The 23,522-nt window shown below is 40.2% G+C and overlaps 1 protein-coding gene and 1 non-coding gene across 14 annotated transcripts in view; both read right to left on the bottom strand.

Moving 5' to 3' along the window:
• Positions 1-23,522, bottom strand: part of MARK3 (microtubule affinity regulating kinase 3) — a 113,906-nt gene that overhangs the window by 57,935 nt on the left and 32,449 nt on the right. For 11 of the 13 annotated variants that reach the window (XM_058740373.1, XM_058740375.1, XM_058740374.1 and 8 more), the window contains one exon: positions 15,406-15,459. The exons of the other annotated variants lie outside the window; for them this stretch is intronic. In XM_058740373.1, the coding sequence (XP_058596356.1) occupies positions 15,406-15,459 (54 nt within the window). Of the gene's footprint in view, positions 1-15,405; positions 15,460-23,522 lie in introns of those variants that run through there. 13 annotated transcript variants of the gene reach the window in all.
• LOC131518514 (U2 spliceosomal RNA) lies at positions 15,840-16,028 on the bottom strand. Its single transcript, XR_009265185.1, has one exon. It is a non-coding gene; the product is annotated as a U2 spliceosomal RNA (small nuclear RNA).

Here is a 23,522-nt window from a genome sequence, read left to right as displayed (position 1 = left end):
CAAGTTATGTATCGCGCAACTCTGAAGAAATCACTCACCTTGTAGTCATCATAGATTTTGACAGCTATTACAATAATTTCCTGGCACGTAGTTATAACATATCCTAAGAAATGGGTGCGTTAAAAAAAACTCCACAAAGTTATAATATAGGCTAATATACTGAGATCTGTATCTTTTTTCTCCTACTTAATGTGTTATGCATGGCCTGAGAGACGTAAGTCTCCTTTGTCACTCATGTGTTCCTGTTAATTTATAGCTCAGATTTTACCTCTCAGGTATTTTGGGGTTCTATTTATTATGTGCCACTAAACTAATAATATTTAAAATATGAAAGTAAATTTAAAACAACTGCCTTTACAACAACAATTGCTAAGCGACCCAGAGTAACCACTTCAGAAGAACAAAGAGTGTGTGTACCAGGTGTGTCCAGGCATGGAAACTGCACCGCACATCAGTAGGGAGAGGAGGCACTAGGGGGTAAGTTGAAGCACATACCAAAAAAAACACGAAATTGGATCCCTACGCCACAATACACACAACTTCCAGACGGATTAGAGATTATAAAAACTTTAAGACAATAGAGAAATACCTTTATGGTCACAGGTATGGAAGAATTTCTTTTTTAATTTATTTTTGAGAGAGAGAGAGAGAGAGAGACTGAGAATGTGCACGGGGGGGGGGGGGGGGGGGTGGGCAGAGAGGGAGACAGAATCCCAAGCAGGCTCCACGCTGTCAGCACACAGATCATGACCTGAGCCAAAACCAGGAGTTGGATGCTCAACCAACTGAGCTACCCAGGAGCCCCTGAAAGAATTTCTTTAAAAAGACACAAAACCCACAAACCTTTTAAGAGTGATCAGTTCAGGTGCATTAAAATTAAGAACCTCTGCTTTTCATCAAAAGACAACATCAAGACAATAGAAAGATAACTGGAGGAAGACATCTGCCATGTATGTTAGTATCCAGAATAATCTCCTAAAATGATTAAGAAAAAATTCCACTTGAAACTGAAAGATGCAAAGAGGCACTTCACAGAAGAAACAAAAACTAGTAACAATATGAAAAGATATAAGACTTCTTCAGAAATGTTATTTTTATATCCACCAGATTGGCAAGAATTTAAAAATCAGACATTCAGATTTTGATGAGGATGTGATGTTACTTGTACTGTCTCCTATATGTTACTGGTGGGAATGCCAATTAAACAACTGCTCTGGAAACCATTTGGCCAGCCCCGATAAACAGACCCAATAATTCTACCACTGGAGATATATTTATCATTAAGAAACTGTCGCACAAGTATACCAGGACAACTCATAGCAACAGTATTTGTTATTACAAATAGCTAAGAGCAACTCAAATGTCTCTGAACCAGAGAATGGATATATAATTCATGGTGTATGCATGTAAAATAATTCTATATAATCATGAAAATAAGCACAGTAGAGAAAGTGATTGTGAGTTAAATATTTCAACATGGAACACAATTTGGACAAAAGAAAGCAAATAGAAAGATACATAAAACGTGACTACATTTATATAGTATTTTAAAACTTTACAACACTTTGGAAAAGATAAAAAAATAAAACCTTTACAACTATTTTGATGAGGGAATCCACATATGGCAAAATTATAAAGACAACCAAGAAAACGACACAAAAATTCTTGTCAGTGGTCACCTGGTAGGTGGGAAAAGATAAAGAGGAGTAAGTTTGAGAGGGCCACAGTGGGAATGATTTATAGGTACTGACGATGATCTGTTTCTTGAGGTAAAAGGGTGTTCACTTCCTATAATGTTTACACTGTAAACATCTAACATTATTTTTTTCTTTAAAAAAATTTAATGTTCATTGATTTTTGAGAGAGAGAGAGAGACAGACAGACAGACAGAGCATGAGGTGGGGAGAGACAGGGAGAGAAGGAGACACAGGTTCCTAAGCAGGGTTCAGGCTCTGAGCGGTCAGCACAGAGCCCGACACAGGGCTCAAACTCACTGAGCCAAAGTTGGATGCTTAACTGACTAAGCCACCCAGGCACACTTTTTCTTCTTTTTTTAATGTTTATTTATTTTTGAGAGAGAGAGAAAGAGAGAGAGAGAGAGAGAGAGAGAGAGAGAGAGAGAGAGAGAAGGGCAGAGAGAGGAGGAGACAGAGGATCCAAATCAACCTCCGTGTTGACAGCAGAGAGCTTCAAAAGTGGGGCTCAAACTCACAAACCATGAGATCATGACCTGGGCTCAAGTTGGCAGTTAACCAAATGAGCCACCCAGGTGCCCGACATCTAACATTTCCTTGTGTAAAGCATTTAATGAAAATTAACTGAATTTTAAATAATTGCTTAGATTTAGCTGGTTAATAAAATTAAGCAGTTTTTAAAAATTTAAAATAAGAGCAGCAGCAATGTGGATTTTTAGGATTATATATTTCTAAGACAAAGATTCTCCTACTCCCAAAACCCCAGGTTCTGGTGGTCAAGATTCCTGGAATCAGGGTACTATGAGAAAATATTAACTCAGTGTTAAAATAAATTTGGTAATTAATAAAGAACAGATTTCACTGGGCATCTACCGTATGCAAGCTGAACTTCAGTATGCTCCTTTGCTGTCCTTCCCATATGGAAGGTGCTGGGCCTGATTCCTTCCAAAGGGACATGGTGGAAAAAGACTATCTGAAGTTAGAGCTTTAGGTTCTAACACCAGTGCAGTTGCTTCCTCATTGGATGACTGAATAAGCTACAGAATGTTAGAAAACTTCAGCCTGCTCATCTGTAAAATATAGATAAAAATAGCTATGTCACGGGTCTGACGTGAGAAACAGGCAATGTGTGATGTAGGTGGTGTGCACAGTCATTAAAAATCTGATCTCTGGAGCATGATACCTGGCCCTAGCCTGGCTCTAGCAATGACCAGGTCTAGGTGACGTGACCTTCCTGGGACTCTGGTACCCACCCAGTTAAAGGAGCTGGATATGTGGGAGGCTTAGAATAGTACCTGGCACATGACAAACAGTATGGGGTTGTGATTCTGGCTGCTACTGTTATGATTCTTTCCCAAAGGCTTAATTTGTGCCCAATTTTCAATTTTCTGTAAATGGGTCTATGTTATGCTCTAAGTTTAACCTATTTAAAATATTTTGCTCTTGAGTGACTTTTCTAAAATAACATAATGAATCATGGGTACATTTGTATAATTATAATTGGTATAATTTATAAAAATAAATCATATATTCTTAATTCACAATCTACTTTAAATATCAAGCTGCATTATTTCCTGCCAAAGCATAAATAAGGCTGGCAATAAATTAAAAAGTTCCTCCTTTGCAACTTCGTGGATGGAACTAGAGGGTATTATGCTAAGTAAAATTCGTCAGAGAAAGACAAATATATGAGTTCACTCATATATATGAGAACTTTAAGATACAAAACAGATGAACATAAGGAAAGGGAAGCAAAAATAATATAAAAACAGAGAGGGGAACAAAAACATAAGAGACTCTTAAATATGGAGAGCAAACAGAGGGTTACTGGAGGGGTTGTGGGAGGGGGGATGGGCTAAATGGGTAAGGGGCACTAAGGAATCTACTCCTGAAATCTTTGTTGCACTATATGCTAACTCGGTAAATTAAAAAAAAAAAAAAAAAGTTCCCCCTAAAGGAGTGACAACATGGAAGCTGTATTTTCCTACATTTTTTTTAAAGTTTATTTATCTCTTTTGCAAGCAAGAGACAGAGACAGAGAGAGAGAGAGAGAGAGAGAGAGAGGGAGAGGGAGAGGAAGAGAGAGAGAGAGAAAAAGCACGAGCAAGCGGGAGAGGGGCAGGGAGATACAATCCCAAGCAGGCTCCAAGGAGAGCCCAATGTGGGGCTCAAACTCATAAACTGTGAGATCATGACCTGAGCCAAAAACGAAGAGCAGGATGCTTAACTGACTGAGCCACCCAGGCGCCCCTTTTCTTGCATTTCTACTACAGCTTTTGAAATGAAAACATACACATAAAAATTTTTTTTCATTTTATTTTTAGAGAGAGAGCGTGTGTACATGTGCAGGGGAGGGAAGGAGGGGGGAGGGAAGGAGGGGGGAGAGAGGAAGTGGGGGCTCCGGGAGGGAGGGAGGGAGAGAGAGAGAGAGAGAGAGGAATCTCAAGCAGGCTCCATGCCCAACACGGAGCCCAATGTGTGACTTGATCCCAGGACCTTGGGATCATGACCTGAGCCGAAATCAAGAGTCCAACACCTAATCGACTGAGCCATCCAGGCACCCCATACATACATTTTTATTCTCATATTTTGAATATGTATAATCAAGAAGGGTTGTAGATTTCATTTACCATACTCTGGTTTGCTTTAGTTTACCAGACTCATTATACTGATCTGGATGCAGACACTGTACTGTAAGTAACAGGACTTTTGTTGTAACTACTTTTGTTAACGGCTTGAACTGCGAGTTTGCTACAAGTCAATCTGGAAAGAAGCGGTATTAAGAAAGGAAAGGATAACAGAGCTGTCCAATGAAAAACATTCCCAAAAAGACTTGTGCTTCACCTGATGGAAAAGGGGAAGGAAGGAAGTCTAGAGATTGGATATGGAAGCATTCCCAGGGAAAGAGGTGGAGAGAAGGAGGAAATACTGGCACTGGCAGTACAGCAGTGTCTAAGACTTAGAACCTGAGGGAGGTCATCTTTAAAACAGGTGACCATGGGCGCCTGGGTGGCGCAGTCGGTTAAGCGTCCGACTTCAGCCAGGTCACGATCTCGCGGTCGGTGAGTTCGAGCCCCGCGTCAGGCTCTGGGCTGATGGCTCGGAGCCTGGAGCCTGCTTCCAATTCTGTGTCTCCCTCTCTCTCTGCCCCTCCCCCGTTCATGCTCTGTCTCTCTCTGTCCCAAAAATAAATAAAAAACGTTGAAAAAAAAAAAAAATTAAAACAGGTGACCTTGTGGAAGATAGGAGAAATTAAGAACTTAGAGGGGAACCAAATGACGTCCAGAGGCCATTCTCACCTGGGCTGTGCACTCTGTGATCCACCTCTTTGCCCCAGGCCTATCAAATCAGAATTGGTGGGGGGAGGGCTGTTCTGAAGGAAACATGGGCTTTTTTAACTCCACAGATGATTCTAGTGCACAGCAAGCGGTGGAAATTACTGGTTTAAGGAGGCTGAAGCAAAAGTGACCCAAACAACCCAGTGGTGGTAACAGTAAAAGTAATTGCACCGTACCCCACATGAAAAGCATGAACTGGTTCTCTCTCTGCCTTCAAAGTATACAGTTCTCTGATTTGTCCCACAACTAACATTCTCTGGGATGCCAAAAAGGCCACTACTGTCACAGAGCTCTGAGCATTAGCAGTGACTCCAAAACAAACACTAGCTTTAAAAAGAAAACAGGCTGAGGAGCCTGGGTGGTTCAGTCGGTTAAGTGTCTGGCTTCAGCTCAGGTTCTGATCTCATGGTTTGTGAGTTCAAGCCCCATGTCAGCCTCTGTGCTGACAGTGTGGAGCTTGGAACCTGCTTCGGATTCTGTGGCTCCCCCTCTGTCTCTCCCCTGCTTACACTCTGTCTGTCTGTCTCTCTCTCTCTCTCTCTCAAAAAAAAAATAAATGTTAAAAAAGAAAATAGACTGAGTGGGTGTTAAGTAGGATTTCCCCACAAACACCCTCATAAAAGGAATCTATAGCCAATAATATTTTAATAAACCTTAGGCAACCTACTGTATATTTTGCATATACTTGAACTTAATGCCTTTTTTTCCTTCATTATTTTTTACCAATTTTTTTTTTTTTAAAGCACAGGGATTTCCCTTTCTCTCCTACTAAAAAGTCTGGATTGAAGAATGGTACTTGAATCTTATTCAAAAAATGCTTTGTTCCTAAGTCAGCAGGATCAACTAAGGGATGGATGCCCCACTGAAGGCCTGTCATGTATTTTACCTGGATGAAGACATCCTTACCCAGTTTATGCAGCACCAAACTAGAAGTGACAGCTAATACAGAGGACTCACTATTCAAAAATACCTCAACAGACTGGAATTGTGGCAGAAAACCAATAAAATGAACTTTAGCAGGAATCAAATTCAGGTAAGGAAAAAAAAAATCAGGGGTGCTTGGGTGGCACAGTGGGTTAAGCTTCTGACTCTTGATCTTGAGTCCACATCGGGCTCTGCTCTAATGGTGTGGAGCCTGCTTGGGATTCTGTCTCTCCTCTGTGCCCCTCCTTCGCCTGTGTATAAGTGCTCTTTCTCAAAATGAATAAATAAACATTAAAGAAAAAATCAGTTGTAGGAATCAGATAAACTAGGCCTATGTTGAGGGCAATTACTGCAGCTGGTCCAAGAGGCTGAGTATTGACTTTGGAGAAGGGACCAAGAAGACTCACTCAAAACAGCTGGCTATGTTTGCAGTGGTAGAATGACCCTCCACAGCTCCATATGGCAGAAGAGAGAACAGTGTTGTAGATGTTTCTAGAAGACAGATGCTAGTGCCAACTAAGGGGAAAAATTAACTAGAGTCATCCAGCATGAACAAGACAGTATAAGGAAGTGTGCCTCTGTCCCTAGATGTGTTAAAACTGGCTAACTAACCAGATATCATAAACGCATATTTTAAACAATTATTTCATTACATGTTATAAATCTCTTACTTTTAATTAAGTGGTTCCAGTTTAAGAAAAAGGAATTACTGCTTCAATCGATTATGGCAGAGTATGGTGACAACTAAGTTTCTGCCACCGAGAAGAATATTTCTAACATAACAAAATATTAGAAGAACCCAAGGGAAGGATGGAGAGTCACTGAAAAGTTTACTGCACACAAATGACTGTTCCTTACAAGAGCCAGGCACCAAGGGCTCCGGTGGGGCCCAATGTGAGCTCTGGTGCATCTTCCTGCACTCAGCTCAGGGCCCTGCACCACCCTGCACACACACGGCTCTCTGCAGCCTGATAGTGCACTGCGTCCTGGGCTGTGCACGCAGTCTTGCCAACAATGAGTGAGGGTCCCCAGAACACGATGGGACTGCGAAGGTCTTTCCATCTTTTTTACTTGGCAAAAAAATACTTAGATCCTTCGAACCTAGGTAAAATTTTACTGCAAATCACACGGGTTCACCCAGAGTCCACTGCACTTATCTGACCCATCACAGAGCTTGGTTCAGGAGGTCACGACGTATCTTTCTTTCTTCCTTCCTTTCCTCCCTTTCTCTCTCTTTCTTTCTTTTTTAATGTTTATTAATTTTTGAGAGAGAGAGTGAGCACAAGCAGGAGAGGGGCAGAAAGAGAGGGAAACAGGATCTGAAGCGGGCTCTGTGCTGACAGCAGAGAGCCCGATGCGGGGCTCAAACCCAAGAACTGCGAGATCATGACCTTAACTGAAGTCACATGCTTCAGTGACTGAGCCACACAGGGGCCCTGGACACGATGTTTCTTAAGTGAATTAGTAAAAGGCCACCCCTATTTTTCACTTGAAATCTACAGGTTCTTGAAATACTATCTCCTCAGCCTGTGTTTTAAAATGTAGGTTACTCAGATATGGTGAGCCAAGACATCAGGACAAGCACTGAAAGGAGGCCACGCAGGGCCACATGGGGAAGCACCAGGGTCAGTCAGGATGTAGAAGGAGCAAGAGGGAATCATGGGAAAGAGTCTTCATCTTGGTTTCCACAGGAAAGAAAAGCCCAGGCAGGGTAACAGACTGGGGATTGGCTTGTCTGAACCATTTCAGGAGCCTCTCGGGTACAACTACAGTTTCTAATTATCTGGCACCTAGCCCTAGGATGATTAGGGCAGAGGAACTCCTGGAGTTTAGGAGCCAGATAAAGGTGATGGTTCTGAGTATGAGCTCTGGATTAATTCGTTTGCATATGAACAGTACACTCACAAGGGAGCAGTCTATTTCTAGGAATCAGCTGCCCTGGGAGGGACAGTCTATGACAGGTCAACATAGCCCCAAGTGCAGGAGCATCAAGAAAACAGAAAATAAGCATCTGGGGGGCTCAGTGGGTTAAGCATCCAACTCCTGATTACGGCTCAGGTCAAGATCTCATGGTTCCTGGGCTCTGGCCTGCATCAGTCTCTGCACTGACAGGGCCAAGTCTGTTTGGGATTCTCTCTCTCTCTCCCTCTTTCTCTCTGCCCCTTCCCCACTCTATCAATAAACAAACAAACAAACAAACAAACAACTTTAAAAAGGGGGGGGGAGAAAATAGAAAATAATATAGTTAATACATCTCACTTTATTTTCTTCAAAACACTGACATGACATTATATATTTATTTGCTGCTGCTCCCCTACTAGGATGTCAACTCCACTGAAGCAGAAATTTCACTTGGTTCACTGTTGTATCCACACTGCTTACAACAGTGTTTGGCATACAGTAGGTATTTAATAATGAGTGTTTGTTGAATGAATGAGTGAATAAATAAGCAAACCTGCATAAAAACCTGGCTTATGCAATGTTTGGAGGGAGAAGTGGAGTAAAGGCCTACTTTTTTTTTTTTCTTTTAACATTTATTTATTCTTGGGAGAGAGAGAGAGAGAAAGAAAGACAGAGAGAGAGGCAGAGTGCAAGTGGGGGAGGGGCAAAGAAAGAGGGAGACAGAATCTGAAGCAAGCTCCAGGCTCCGAGCTGTCAGCACAGAGCCTGATGTGGGGCTCGAGCCCACAGACTGTGAGATCATGACCTGAGCCAAAGTCAGCTGCTCAACCCACTGAGCCACCCAGGCACCCCGGTCTTTTTTTTTTTAAGTTTGTTTATATATTTATTTATTGAGAGAGAGAGATAGAGAGTGGGGCGGGGGGAGGGGCAGAGAGAGAGGGAGAGAGGGAATCCCAAGCAGGTTCTGCACTGTCAGTGTAGAGCCCAATGCGGGGCTCAAACTCACCAACTGTGAGATGACCTGAGCCGAAACCAAGAGTCAGAAGCTTAACTGACTGCGCCACCCAGGTGCCCCTGGCTCAGTCTCTTTTGTAGAACTTAATTGCAGTGGATTATTTCTGGTAATGGCTAATGTTTGAGCATTTGGTGAATGCTGAGCATTTTTCTAAGTGTATTACCTGTATGAACTCATTGTATTAGTTTGCTCAAGCTGCTACAACAAAATGCCATAGGTGGGTGGCATAAACAACAGACCTTTATTTCACACAATTTTAGAGGCTGGGAAGCCCAAGACCAGGGCGCTAGCCTGGTTGGGTTCTGGTGAGAGCTGTCTTTCTGGCTTGCAGAGGGCTGCTGTCTCACTGTGTTTTCACAGTGCAGAGAAAGAGACATGTCTACTTAGAAGGGCACTAATCCATCATGAGGACCTACCCTAAGACCTCATTTAAACCTACTTAATTCCTAAATGTCCAGCTCTAAATACCATCACATTGTGGGTTAGGGCTTCAACATACAAATCTTGGGGAACACAGTTCAGTCCGTAGCATTCATTTCACTCTTTGCAACTTCATAAGGTAAGTTCTGTTATTCAGGAAAGAGAGGCAGAAACCTGCCCCAAGTCCCTTAAGTAATAATTGATGGGTACTTGGGCAGTCCTTCCATGGCAGGTGTGGTTAGCTTTAAGTCACACATTAGTGAACACTGAATGAAAATATGTTTATAAATAAACATTAAAAAAAAAAATTTTAAAAAAAAGGGGGGGGCGCCTGGGGGGCGCAGTTGGTTAAGCATCCGACTTCAGCTCAGGTCACGATCTCGCGGTCTGTGAGTTCGAGCCCCGCGTCAGGCTCTGGGCTGATGGCTCAGAGCCTGAAGCCTGCTTCCGATTCTGTGTCTCCCTCTCTCTCTGCCCCTCCCCCGCTCATGCTCTGTCTCTCTCTCTCTCTCTGTCAAAAATAAATCAACATTAAAAATAAAATGAAAAATGAAAAATAAAAAAGAGGGGGAGGGGGGGGAGGGAGAGAGGGAGAGAGAGAGAGAGAGAGAGAGAGAGAGAGAGAGAGGGCTGAGCTAGAACCCAACACTGAATTCTTAAGCTTTGCTTATTTCCTGTGAGGGGAAAATTTTACTCAAACAAAAAACACCCTTCACTCCTCAAAACCAAGCAAACAAAAACCACTATTCAGCAGAACACACAAAAACAGCAAGAATTCATTCAGTCCTTATCGTGTGTCAGGTACTATTTTCTGCCCTTCTAAGGGCTTTTTTTTTAATTTATTTTTTTTAATTTATTTTTGAGACAGTGAGAGACACAGCATGAGCAGAGGAGGGGTAGAGACAGAGGGAGACACAGAATCCTAAGCAGGCTCCAGGTTCTGAGCTGTCAGCACAGAGCTCGACGTGGGGCTCAAACTCACGAGCTGTGAGATCATGACCCGAGCCGAAGTTGGATGCTTAACTGACTGAACCACCCAGGTGCCCCTTTAAAAAAAAATTTTTTTTAATTTATAAGGGCTTTTAAATGTTAACTTGTTTATGCAATAACTTCTTTCTAGATAGGTCTCCTGAGGCAAAAGAAACAAAAACAAAAATAAAATATTGGGACTACACCAAAATAAAAAACTTATGCACAACAAAGGAAACAATCAACAAAACTAAAAGGCAACCTACTGAACGGGAGAAGATATTTACAAATGACATATTCAATAAAGTGCTAGTATCCAAACTATATAAAGAACTTATAAAACTCAACACCTAAAAACGAAATAATCCAATTTAAAAATGGGCAGAAGACGTGAACAGTCATTTTTCCAAAGAACACACCCAGATGGCCGACGCAGAAAAGAAATTCATCATCACTTATCATTAGGGAAATACAAATCAAAACTACAATGAGGTATTACCTCATGCCTATCAGAAGGCTAAAACTAACAACACAGGAAACAATAGGTGTTAGCTAGGATGTGGGAAAAGGGGAACCCTCTTGCACTCTTGGTGGGAATGCAAACTATGTAGCCATTCTGGAAAACAGTATGGAGGATCCTTGGTTAAAAACAGAATTACCCTACAACCCAGCAATCACACTACTGGGTATTTACTCAAAGGATACAAAAATACTAATTCAAAGGATACAGGCATCCCTGTGTTTACAACAGCATTATCTACAATAGCCAAATTATGGTAACAGCCCAAGTGTCCATCGATTGATAAATGAATAAAGATGTAGTATGTATGTGTATATACACATGTACACACATACATACATACAATGGAATATTACTCAGCTATAAAAAAGAACGAAATCTTGCCATTCGCAAAGATGTGGAAGAAGCTAGAGAATAGAATGCTGAGCAAAATAAGTCAGAGAAAGACAAAGACCATCTTTCACTCCTGTGTAATTTTTTTTTCATACATGAAATTTAAAACCAAACAAAGGGGCAAAAAAGAGAGAGAGGCAAACCAAGAAACAGACTCTTAACTTTAGAGAGAACACTCTGACGGTCACCAGAGGGAGGTGGAGGGGGCAAGGATGAAACAGATGATAGGGATTAAGGAGTGCACCTACTGTGACGAGCACCGGGTGGTGTGTGGAAATGTTGGATCACTGTGTTGAACACCTGAAACTAGTATTACACTTTATGTTAACTGGAACACAAAGAGAAACTTAAAAAGGGGTGCCTGGGTGGGTCAGTCGGCTAAAGCGTCCAACTCTTGATTTCCACTGAGGTCATGATCCCAGGGTCATTGGGACTGGGCCCTGTGCTGGGCTCTGCACTGAGCATGGAGCCTGCTTAAGATTCTCTCTCCCCACCCCATCCCCACTCACCCTGCTTGCACTCTTTCAAAACAAATTGTTTTAATAAAATATTAACTTATTTAATTCTTACTACAGCCCTATTACCTACTGCTACTGTTCCCATTTTAAAAGTGAGGAAACTAAGACCTGGGAAGGTTAAGTGACTTGTCACACAGCTAAGCTGGGTTAAGCCTGGATCTGAATCCACGCAGCCTGGCTTCATAATGTTCCCAACCATCACTCTATACTCTCTCTGTATGTTAACAGTCTACTCCAATACTGACAAAGAACAGTAGTAACTAGATGGATTACACTGAGTATACCTGAACGTCTTTAATAGGTAAATACCTTTTTAAAACTGAGCCATAACTTGCTTCTTAATGACAGACTAAAATAAGACCCAGCAAGATTACTTGCATATAGTAAAATCAAATTTAAAAATGTGTAAAACCAGGGGCGCCTGGGTGGGCTCAGTCGGTTAAGCATCCTACTTCGGCTTACGTCATGATCCCACGACTTGTAGGTTCGAGCCCTGCATCGGGCTCTGTGCTGACAGCTCAGAGCCTGGAACCTGCTTCAGATTCTGTGTCTCCCTTTCTCTCTGCCCCTTCCCCTGCTCACGCTCTGTCTCTCTCTCTCCAAAAATAAACATTAAAAATTAAAAAAAATAAATAAAAATAAAAATGTGTAAAACCAAAAAGACTAACATAGTTCTTATACCTGCTGCTTTCAAAACCATTATAGGTACACAACAATAAAAAGACCGACCTTAGGGGCGCCTGGGTGGCGCAGTCGGTTAAGCGTCCGACTTCAGCCAGGTCACGATCTCGCGGTCCGTGAGTTCGAGCCCCGCGTCAGGCTCTGGGCTGATGGCTCGGAGCCTGGAGCCTGCTTCCGATTCTGTGTCTCCCTCTCTCTCTGCCCCTCCCCCGTTCATGCTCTGTCTCTCTCTGTCCCAAAAATAAATAAAAACGTTGAGAAAAAAAAAAAAAAAAAAAAAGACCGACCTTAAAAAAAACAACAAAAAAAAAGGATGACCAAAAACATTTACAAAGAGAAAACATCTTAGGAATAGTAGTTCAAAGTTGAAAAGTACAAAAACAATGGAGAAAAATATCTCTCAACAGAATCTAACATTTACTAATGCAATGGCTGGAAAAATAAAAAGAAAAATGAAGAGATCTATGAAAATAACATCAGTTTACAAATGTGCAATCAATTCAGGTTTACTTATATGAATTTATTAAATGTGCATGATTCAATGTGCAAGCCTGAATAATGTGAATATTTTGAAACGGACACTATTGTAACACGCATGTTAAAAACACTCTTGAATGAGCCAGTCCACATTTTTTGATAAGTGGCAGTACAAAAAGATTACATTTTGTTGATGGCACAATGTTCCTTGAAGTGAATGTTAGCTTCTAAGGCAGTGCCCTAAATTTCAAGGATTAAAATCACATTATATAAAGAGAGCTGTTCCTGATACAGATGTGATACAATTGTGCACAGTGCTGAGGAAGAAAAAAGGCTGTGTGAAGCACTATCCCAAAGGCAAAGATGCCATGTACACTCTACCCTACAGCAACTTTTCCATGGGAAAGCAATTCAGTGAAAAGGAATTATAAAGAAATATAGAGAGAATGCTTTTAATTTAGAAGAAAAGAATATGAACCAATACACATGATTTAAAACAGTGCCCTATACTTCAATAAATGGTGCTGGGAAAACTAGACAGCTACATGCAAAAGATGAAACCGTCTGGAAAACAGGATGAAGGTCCCTCAAAAAAAAAAAAAAAAAAAAAAAAAAGATGAAAATAGACCACTTTCTCACACCACACACAAAAATAAAGTCAAAAGGGATTAAAGGCCTAAATGCCAGACCTGAAACCATAAAACTCCTAGAAGAAACCACAGGCAGTAATTTCTTTGACATTGGCCATAGAAACATTCTTCTAGATGTCTCCTCAGACAATTGAAACAAACGTGAAATTACACTATTGAGACTACACCAAAATAAAAAGCTTTTATGCAGCAAAGGAAACCATCAACAAAACAATAAAGCAACCTACTAAATGAAAGAGGATATTTACAAACCATATACCCAATAAGGGGTCAATATCCAAAATACAGGATATTAAACTAGAATCCTCAATAAACTTCTCATATACTAATTTTCGTTCTGAATAGCAGATTTATTAACCCTTAACTTACTTATTAAAACCAAGTCCTTAGATGTATGAAGAAATTAACGTTTAAAGTAATGGATACAATTTTATCTTCAGAACAAAGAACTGCAACTTTTGGGTCCATTCCAAAAGCCACCTTGAGTGCCATTAAGACTCACTTTGGCCTGCAGAACCAACTTGTTTACCATTTTTAGTGCAAGATAAACTCCCTCCCTCCTACTTCTCTCTCTCTCTCTCTCTCTCTCACACACACACACACACACACACACACACACACACACTGGACTTCAAAATTACAATGATATAAATGGAAAACAATCATTAGGAAAACATTAGGAATTTATACAGGGCAATATGCTTACAGTATCTTACATGAGAAATGTTTTGCAGTTTATACTCTTTTAAGTGCATTATTTTATTAATTCATCCATCATGAGCAGATGAAATTATCTCTATTTAAAAAAATTTTTTTTTAACATTTATTTATTTTTGAGAGACAGAGAGAGGCAGAGTATGAGTAAGGGAGGGGCAGAGAGAGAGGGAGACACAGAATTCGAAGCAGGCTGCAGGCTCCGAGCTGGCAGCACAGAGCCCGATGCCAGGCCCGAACTCACAAACCGCGAGATCATGACCTGAGCTGAAGTCAGACGCTCCACTGACTGAACCACCCAGGCGCCCCGAAATTACCTCTATTTTAAAGATGAGAAAGCCAAGGTTAAGAAAGTTAGCTTGAGACAGTTAGCTTGAGGTCAAGTTAGACATTTCACTAAGTGGCAAAGCCAGGACTTAAATTAGGACTACCTGTTCCTAGTTCAGGGTCTCTAAAACCCCAACTAGGATTGGCCAAATTTAGAAATCAAACAAAGTATGTAAAAAGGGTATGCAAGACTAAAAAGAATAAGAAGGATTTTATTATGAAGATCATTAATCATTTGCTAATGCACCAGTGAAATACCTATGCCAAGCCCCTAATCTGAGCAATTAAATCTCTCTAGGCCAGTCATCAAGACTTTCAAAAGAGGTCCACAGAATTCTAACATGCACCAGGGTTGAAAATTTCAGATCTCCATTAGATGATACAAATGGCAACAGTGCATTACAAACACGTTTTTCAATTATTTTTATTTTTACATTTTCCTATGAATAATCATCAGTTCTTAATTAGACATAGTGACAGAATTTAATAAAACCCAAAGTGCTGACCTTAAAGACCTCAGTATTAGCTATAAGAAAGGTGTATAACTCTACATTAAGAGTAACCACACAAAAATGTTTTTAAAAAAATCTGTTCTAGTTGATACTTAAGAGTATTCAGTTAAAATGTACAGCCTTCAGTTTGTGCTATTAAGAACACTTAAAAATCATCATATTCATCTGAAGGAAAAAAAATCCAACAACTTTTTGTACAATACTACATCTAAGTTGCATTCATGTTGGAATCAGAATCTTTACTACACTAAACATAATAATTAAAAATAACAGTTGTACTGAAGGGACAAATTTGATGGCAACTTGTACCGAAAATCATTTTAAAAACACTGGATACTGAACCAATCTTACCTTTTGTAGACTTGTTGGATTCAACTGAGTTTTGTCAATTATTTTTATTGCAACCTAGAAAAAAATAAATAAATATTACAGGTTTTAAGAATTTGGTAATTATAAACTAACTGGTAATAGTTTTATAAATGCCCAAACATGTGGGCATTTACCTAAAAAACTAAAACTCAACTAGTTATAATAATATTTTATACTTTAGAAATATTTTTTAATTGAAAAGAGGGGCTTCATGCAAATACGAGTATTGTTAGAACATTTATATTTAAGTTACTTATAGACATGGGGAGAAACATCTCCCACAAGGTAGAAACAGAGAAAGAAAGAGAGATTATACAATGAAAACACTTCTAAAAATAGAGGACAATGAAGCAACTCTCCCATTCCCTATTTACCAATACTTAATTTTTTTTTTAATTCCCCAGGGTGGGTGTGGGGGTGGTTGCACCGTTCCTGGAGGTACTGCAATACCAGGGGGATGTGTGGAGTGGATGGAGCAAGCTATTTCACCTCCTAGTTCCAAAAACCCATTTAATATATTGTCCTCCGATAGAGGACACATCAGATATTAAACTGATAAGAAACAGATACTACACTTGATCTTAGCCAAAAGGCTGAGAAGCAACCCAGTATTTTAATTTCATCTGACTCTGACAAAATTGATCTGATCCAAGGGCAGGAAGTACAGCTTTTACACATTTATACAGCCCAGAATGCCTTGCTCAGAGTGTCTTACACACACTAAGAGCTTGAGAATTGAGTAAATATACGAACCAACAGGTTGGATTCAATCTGAAAACTTTAAAAACATTAAAAGAAAAAAAAAGAAAGAAAGAAAAGCCCTTTAGGTAGTTAAAGAAGGAAAAGGGACTAGTTCCAGAACAATCTGTAGGCTAACCAAGTGAAACATGTACAGCGGCAAAAAATGGGTCACCCAGGAGCCTTTGTTCAGAAAGGGGTGAGTAAACCCCAAGCAGTCTAAAAACAAGCCACTAAGATACAGGAAGAAAGAACTATAGCTTCTAGTTATATGTGTTTATCAATTAAAAAAAATCAGTTTTACTAATATTTACTAAATGGACCTACAGCAGCATCCTTATCTGGTAGGCTGTCATTACCAGAATAAAAGGATTTCTAGGAACTACACATATCCAGAATGAGGGGAGAGGGTGACAGTAGGGGATGGAAGGGAATATAAGTGAAGAGAGAAACTTTGCCATGAACTGAGGAACATAATTAACTCAGCTTTGCATCTGACGTCCAGAAAAACAATGACCTCACACCACATTGACGATGCTGTTCCTACTGTGCATCCTTCAGGACACAGATCCAGTAAGAAGCACCAATGAAGAAAGGGACTATAGTCAAAGTCTGGGGAAAGTGCTTGAAGATTCTCTATGTCAATGGTGCTCCAACTTTTTGTCGCCCTTTACACCCTTAAAGATTACTGATGATCCCAAATGTGGATTATATCTATCAATATTTACCTTATTACAAATGAAAACTGAGAAATGTAAAAATAAGTATTGAACGTAATAACATTCATTTCAACTAATAAGATTCAACAAATGGTGCTGGGAAAACTGGATACCCAAGAAGTTGGACTCTTACCTAACATCACCTACAAAAATTACTGCAAAGTGGATCAAATATCTAAATGTAAGATTTAAAACTATCAAACTCTTGGGACACCCAGTCAGCTCAGTCAGTAGTAGAACATCCAACTCTTGACCTCAGGGTTGTGAGTTCGAGCTCCATGTTGGGTGTGGAGCATACTTTAAAAAAAAAAAAAAAATGTAAAGAAAACAGCAAAAAACTATCAAACTCTTAGAAGAAAACATACAACAAAAGCTTCACAACACCTGACTGAGCAATGGTTTCTTGGATGACACAAAAGGCACAGGCAACAAAAGAAAAAACCCAGCCAAATCAGACTATAAAATTTTTAAATTTTGTGCATCAAAAGACAGTATCAACAGAGTATAAAAAGGCAACACAGAGAATGCTAGAAAATATGTGCAAATCAAAGATGTGGTTTGCACATCTTTGTGCAAACATATAGAGCATATAGAGAACTCCTAAAGCTCAACAACAAAAACCAAATTTAAAAATGGGTGAAAGACTTAGAGACATTTATTCAAAGAAGATATACAGTGGATATCTCAAACAATGCAAGGTTTCAGGGTACCACCCCTCTCCAGCACAAATATCAATGATAGCTTTTGACTCCCCCAAAACTTAAGTACTAAAAGCCTACTGTTGAGCTGAAACCTTACCAATAACAGTCGATTAATACATATTTTGTACGTTATGTGTATTCTTAAACTAAGCTAGAGAAAAGAAAATCTCATTAAGAAAATGATACGAAGATAAAATATATTCATAGTACTGTACTACTGCATTTATTGAGAAAAATCTATGTATAAGTAGACCTGCACAGTTCAAGCCGTGTGGTTCAAGGGTCAACTGTACAAATGGCCAGTAAGCACATAAAAAAGATACTTAACATCACTGATCATTAGGGAAATGCAAATCACAACTACGAGATGCTACTTCACACCCATCAAGATGGCTACTATAAAAACAAACCTGTAAGAAAACAACAAGTTGTAAGGATGTTGGGAAACTGGAACCCTGTGCACTGTTGGTAGGAATGTAAAATGGTACAGCTGTGGAAAACAGTATACAGTGCCTCAAAAACATTAAAAATAGAATTACCATATGATAGAGCAATTCCATTTCTGGGTATGTACCCAGAAAGCAGGGACTTAAATAGATACTTGTACAGCCGTGTTCATAGCAGCATTATTCACAATAGCTAAGACATGGAAGACACCCTAGCATCCACTAAGTGATGAATGGGTAAGTCTAATGTGGTGTCTCATACAGCAGAGTATTATTCAGTCTTAAAAAGGGAAGAAATTTTGAAACATGCTACAGCATGAATGAACCTTGAGGACACTATGCTAAATGAAGTAAGCCAGACACAAAAGGACAAATACTATATGCTTCCACTTTATGAGGTTCCTAGAAAGTTCACATTCATAGACACATAAAATAGAATGGGGGATGCCAGGAGATGAGGAAAGGAAAGAATGGGGAGTTAGTGTTTAATGGGTATAAAGTTTCAGCTTTACAAGATGAAAAAAGGTCTGGAGATACATGAAGGTGATGGCGGCACATTATAAATGTATTCAAAACTACTGAAACATACACTTAAAACCAGTTAAAATGGTAAATATTATGCTATGTGTATTTTATCACAATAAAAAAAACTGGGAAAAAAGCCCATTATATGTTAATATAAATAACATCAGTTTGAAATTTTCATATATCCTTCTGTATTCAATCTGTTGTGATACCACACATCATAGAGCCTCTGAAAAATTTTACTTTACATTCATGAGAAAGAGTGGAAAAAGTAATGTCTTAATAGTATTACAAAAATAGCTTAGACTTTGCAGACCCCCTAAAATGTTCTCGGAGAAATCTCCAGAAATCTCTTCATATTAACACTTAAAAAAAAAAAACAGGGGCGCCTGGGTGGCGCAGTCGGTTGAGCGTCCGACTTCAGCCAGGTCACGATCTCACGGTCCGTGAGTTCGAGCCCCGCGTCAGGCTCTGGGCCGACGGCTCGGAGGCTGGAGCCTGTTTCCGATTCTGTGTCTCCCTCTCTCTCTGCCCCTCCCCCGTTCATGCTCTGTCTCTCTCTGTCCCAAAAATAAATTAAAAACGTTGAAAAAAAAAAAAAAAACCCAAAAAACCAAACTACCCTGCTTCACTTGGTCTAAAGTCTCCATCGCCTAAGTTATTTGATCACTACCTATGAACCCATTAATCTCCAGAGGGGCTAAAGAAACACTGCTAACAAGGCATGTCTGACCCTGGAGTGGAAGGACCCACCACCTCATCCCATCCTCACCTGGGGAGGTTAAAAAAAAAAAATCAGAATTGGAGAAGCAGAGAGTTAGCATGTTATGTGCTTGAAAAAAGCAAAGACAGAATTCTAATTCTGTATTCGGAAAATCGAGGTCTTGATGGAAACTACAGTAAATAAAGCGAAAAGGAAATACTGGTGGCTGGAATATACAAACAATGACCACTCTGTTCATATCTCACTTGGTGACTGCCTTACTATTATAACCCTAGCACACTACCAGGGACATAAATAGCATTTAATAAATGCCTCCTGCATTGATGTGAGGCCCTGAACCTCCATAATCAGTGAGCACACACATTAGAGATAGAGACAGAGGAGTGAAGAAATAGGATTTCTGGTGTTTTAACAGATATCAGTGTGATTTTAAAATTACATTATTTTTTTTGGTTAATATTTATTTTTGAGAGAGAAAGAAGAGTGAGGCAGAGCACAGGAGGGAGAGGGGCAGAGAGAGAGGGAGACACAGAATCCGAAGCAGGCTCCAGGCTCCCAGCTGTCAGCACAGAGCCTGACGCAGGGCTTGAACACACAAACCATGAGATCAAGACCTGAGCCGAAGTCGGACACAACTGACTGAGCCACCCAGGCGCCCCATAAAAATTACATTATTTTAAAGTTTAATGAATTAATTTTATTCAAATTTTACTTTCGTAAGTAATTTTGTGTGGCATCTATAGATCTCCCAATTTCCAAAGAAATCATACTATTCTTTTCTGCCCACCATTCTGTTTTCCTCCCCCTTCTCATGGCCAGATCTAGTACATACGCTGCCTTTCTGGTTCTTCTTCCCTCTGATCTTCTGAGACCTGGTTTCTATTCTCACGACCAGGCTCTTGATCACTAGCCACTTTTGGCTCTGTTCAGTATCTGTCTTTTACTCTAAAGATTCTATTAAGCATTTTCTTTTTCAAATACTGCTATTCAAATAGTATTTAAAGCAAAAACAGGAGCAAAAATATGTCTCATTCACCTAAATCAAACTGTAGAAGAGAGTCATTTTATTAAAAGTAAGTGTCTTAGAGTGAAACACTGTCATTTAACATGATGTGGCAATGAAGCCTGGCAATGTATGTGTGGCAATGAAGCCTGAGGGGGAAGTTCCTAATCCCCTCTTCCTTTCCAGCTCCTTGCTGGGATGACTCAACTACCAAAATAACCTTGGCCCAGAGCTGGAGCCTGCAGGAGAGTTCTGACCTTGAGGTCAATAAAAAAGGCAATTGTGGGGGCATCACCAGGTGCCTGAGAAAGATAGAGACTGTAGAGAAGACCACACACACACACCCACACACACACCCACACACACCCACACACCCCCAAGGTCATGGAGTTTTCTGGAGGTTTTTTTGGGGGGGTTGGGGTGGAGGAGGGCATGCATAGCAAAAGCCAAGGGAGTTCACTAGGCGAGGAAAGGAGTGTCCCTGCCACTTGTTGTGTAAAGTTCTGGGAAATTCCATTTTTCACCCTGATGCCAGAAACAAAGTGGAAAATTACAAAATAGGGATAAAGACAGCTCATACATGAGAAGGACTTCCCCAAGCATATGTCACCCTAGCTGGCCCCACAAACCTATAGCAAACACCGACCAGAGAAATAAATATCCTTATCTTCCACTTCCTGTCAATTTTCTACTGGTCAAAAGGCCCCAATATCCTGCTCCTGACATGCATTAAAGCATCCACAAACACTAAAAGAGCAGGCGAAAAAACAATCCCAAGTCCTTTAAGAGAATGCAGTAGCCCAGAAGGATGAATTATTAGTCAGCTCAGGCCACCACAGCCAAAATGGCATAGGCTGAATGGCTTAAACAACAGAAATTTCTTTTCTCACAGGTTAGGAGGCTGAAGTCTAAGATCAGAGTCTGACCAACACAGTCAGTTCCTGGTGAGGTTTCTCCTCTGGGCTTGCAGATGGCTCCCTTCTCACAGTGTCCTTACATGGTAGAGAGGAGCCAAGCTCTCCGGTGTCTCTTCCTATAAGGACACTTAACCTACTGGATCAGGACCCTACCTTTGTGACCTAATTTAACCTAACTACTTCCACAAAAGCCCTATCTCCAAATACACAGGGGGTTAGGATTTAATATATGATATTGAAAGACACAATTCAGTCCATAGCAATGAACACCAAGCCAAACAACTACAGTACTTGACTACAAAATAACTCCAAATTAAAACATAAGGCACAACACATGGAAGAATGTCACAAACATAAAGTGCAGTGAAAGAGGCAAACACAAAATATATACCACGATTCCATTAATACAATGTTAACAAAAAAAAAATATCTACGGTGCTAGAAGTCAGGATAGTGGTCACCTTGGGAAAGAAGGGCAGACAGGTGATTAGAAGATAGAAGGGAAGCTTCCGGAGTTCAAGTCATAGTATAGTTTTGCCCTGGGTCGTGGTTATGCAAATGTGTTTACTTTGTGCTAATTCATCAAGGTGTACACTTACAATGTGGGCACTTTTTCTGGCTGTGTGTTGTATTTCAATAAAGAGTTTATTTTTTAAAAAGTCAATCACGACTCTAAATAACCATAATGAAAAAAACAGTAGGTAATGTTTAAAACTGAAAAATAAGTAAGAGCATGCTATGTGTCAACTATACTTCAATAAAAACAATTTTTAAAGAACAAAAGCATGTTAAAGATATAGTAGTAAAACCTAAAGAATCAGTTTATATTGTACACCTAAAACTACTATAACACTGAATGTTAACTAACTGGAATTAAAAATAAAACTTAAAAAAAAAAAAAGGAATCTGTTTAGAAGACTGAAAAGTGACTATCTTGGAAGAGTAGGGAATGGAGGTGGGGGATCAAGGGACACTTTTTTTAAACAAGCCTGTACTCTTTAAACTGTGTAATATATAACTTGAATAAGTAAGCAGATGTGGGGCACCTGGGTGGCTCAGTCAGTTAAGCATCTGACTCTGTTTTTTTTTTTTTTTTTCAACATTTTTAATTTATTTTTGGGACAGAGAGAGAGACAGAGCATGAACGGGGGAGGGGCAGAGAGAGAGGGAGACACAGAATCGGAAACAGGCTCCAGGCTCCGAGCCGTCAGCCCAGAGCCTGACGCGGGGCTCGAACTCACGGACCGCGAGATCGTGACCTGGCTGAAGTCGGACGCTTAACCGACTGCGCCACCCAGGCGCCCCAAGCATCTGACTCTTGATTTTTCCTCAGGTCATGATCTCATGGTGCATGAGTTCAAGTCCTGCAGTGGGCTCTGTGCTGACAGCACGGAGCCTGCTTGGGATTCTCTCTCTTTCTCCCTCCCCCCACCCGCCCCTCCCCCCCTCAAAATAAATAAATAACTAAATGATTTTTCATAACCATAATGAGACATTTGGTTAAAGATAGCATCATATACATTTCTCTCTTCTCCCACCTGATGGCCCAACTAAAAAATCAAGAATGACAAATAATGGCAAAGAGAATGAAAGAGGTACCATCAGTATACAAGCGACTTTAAACAATTTCTGGAAAATAAAAATCTGAAGCACATGTGGCAGGGTGCATACAAGCCTAGGGTGTACTCAAAGAAGGCTACAATCCATGAAAAACTTAACTGAGGAAATCACTTTGTGCTGTGTATGTGGAAGGTCCCAAGCTACATAAGAGCAACTTTCCTACTGGCTACCTGGAAGCTAAGCTGGGCACTTGACCAGCAGCTTCCATAAACCCCATCCTATGTAGAGGGCTCTCAATTTGCTTCCTAGTGCTCCCCTCTTGAAAACATTAACAGTGAATCAAAAACCATCAGATATACAAGGAAAGCCTATGACTTTCCCTAATACCCTTCTCCATGTATCTGTTCAGGGAAAACACCAGATAACGGAGTCTTCTCTTTCAAAAACAGAGACAGTTGATTATTGTTGGGTATGGTAATTATGTTCTATAAAGCCACTGTGAACACTGAATCAGCAAATACTGGAAGCACTGTTCCTAGAAGAAATACAGGGTTAGGCTCCTTTGGGCCCCGGATCATAAAAATTTTCACCAACTGATCTATATAACCTTGTTTTATGTGTGTTTCTCTTTAAGGACACCTTATTTACTACATATCATTGATTCGTTAACATAGAATTCTCAGCCAACAGCAGAATTTAATTCACATCTGAATGAGGCTTATCTAACATATGTGTTTTCTTTATCAGGCACAACACAGCCTTGCAC

This window comes from Neofelis nebulosa, chromosome 7 (assembly GCF_028018385.1).
Source record: "Neofelis nebulosa isolate mNeoNeb1 chromosome 7, mNeoNeb1.pri, whole genome shotgun sequence".
NCBI classification, from domain to species: Eukaryota; Metazoa; Chordata; class Mammalia; order Carnivora; family Felidae; genus Neofelis; species Neofelis nebulosa.
This window is presented reverse-complemented; position numbering and strand designations above follow the sequence as displayed.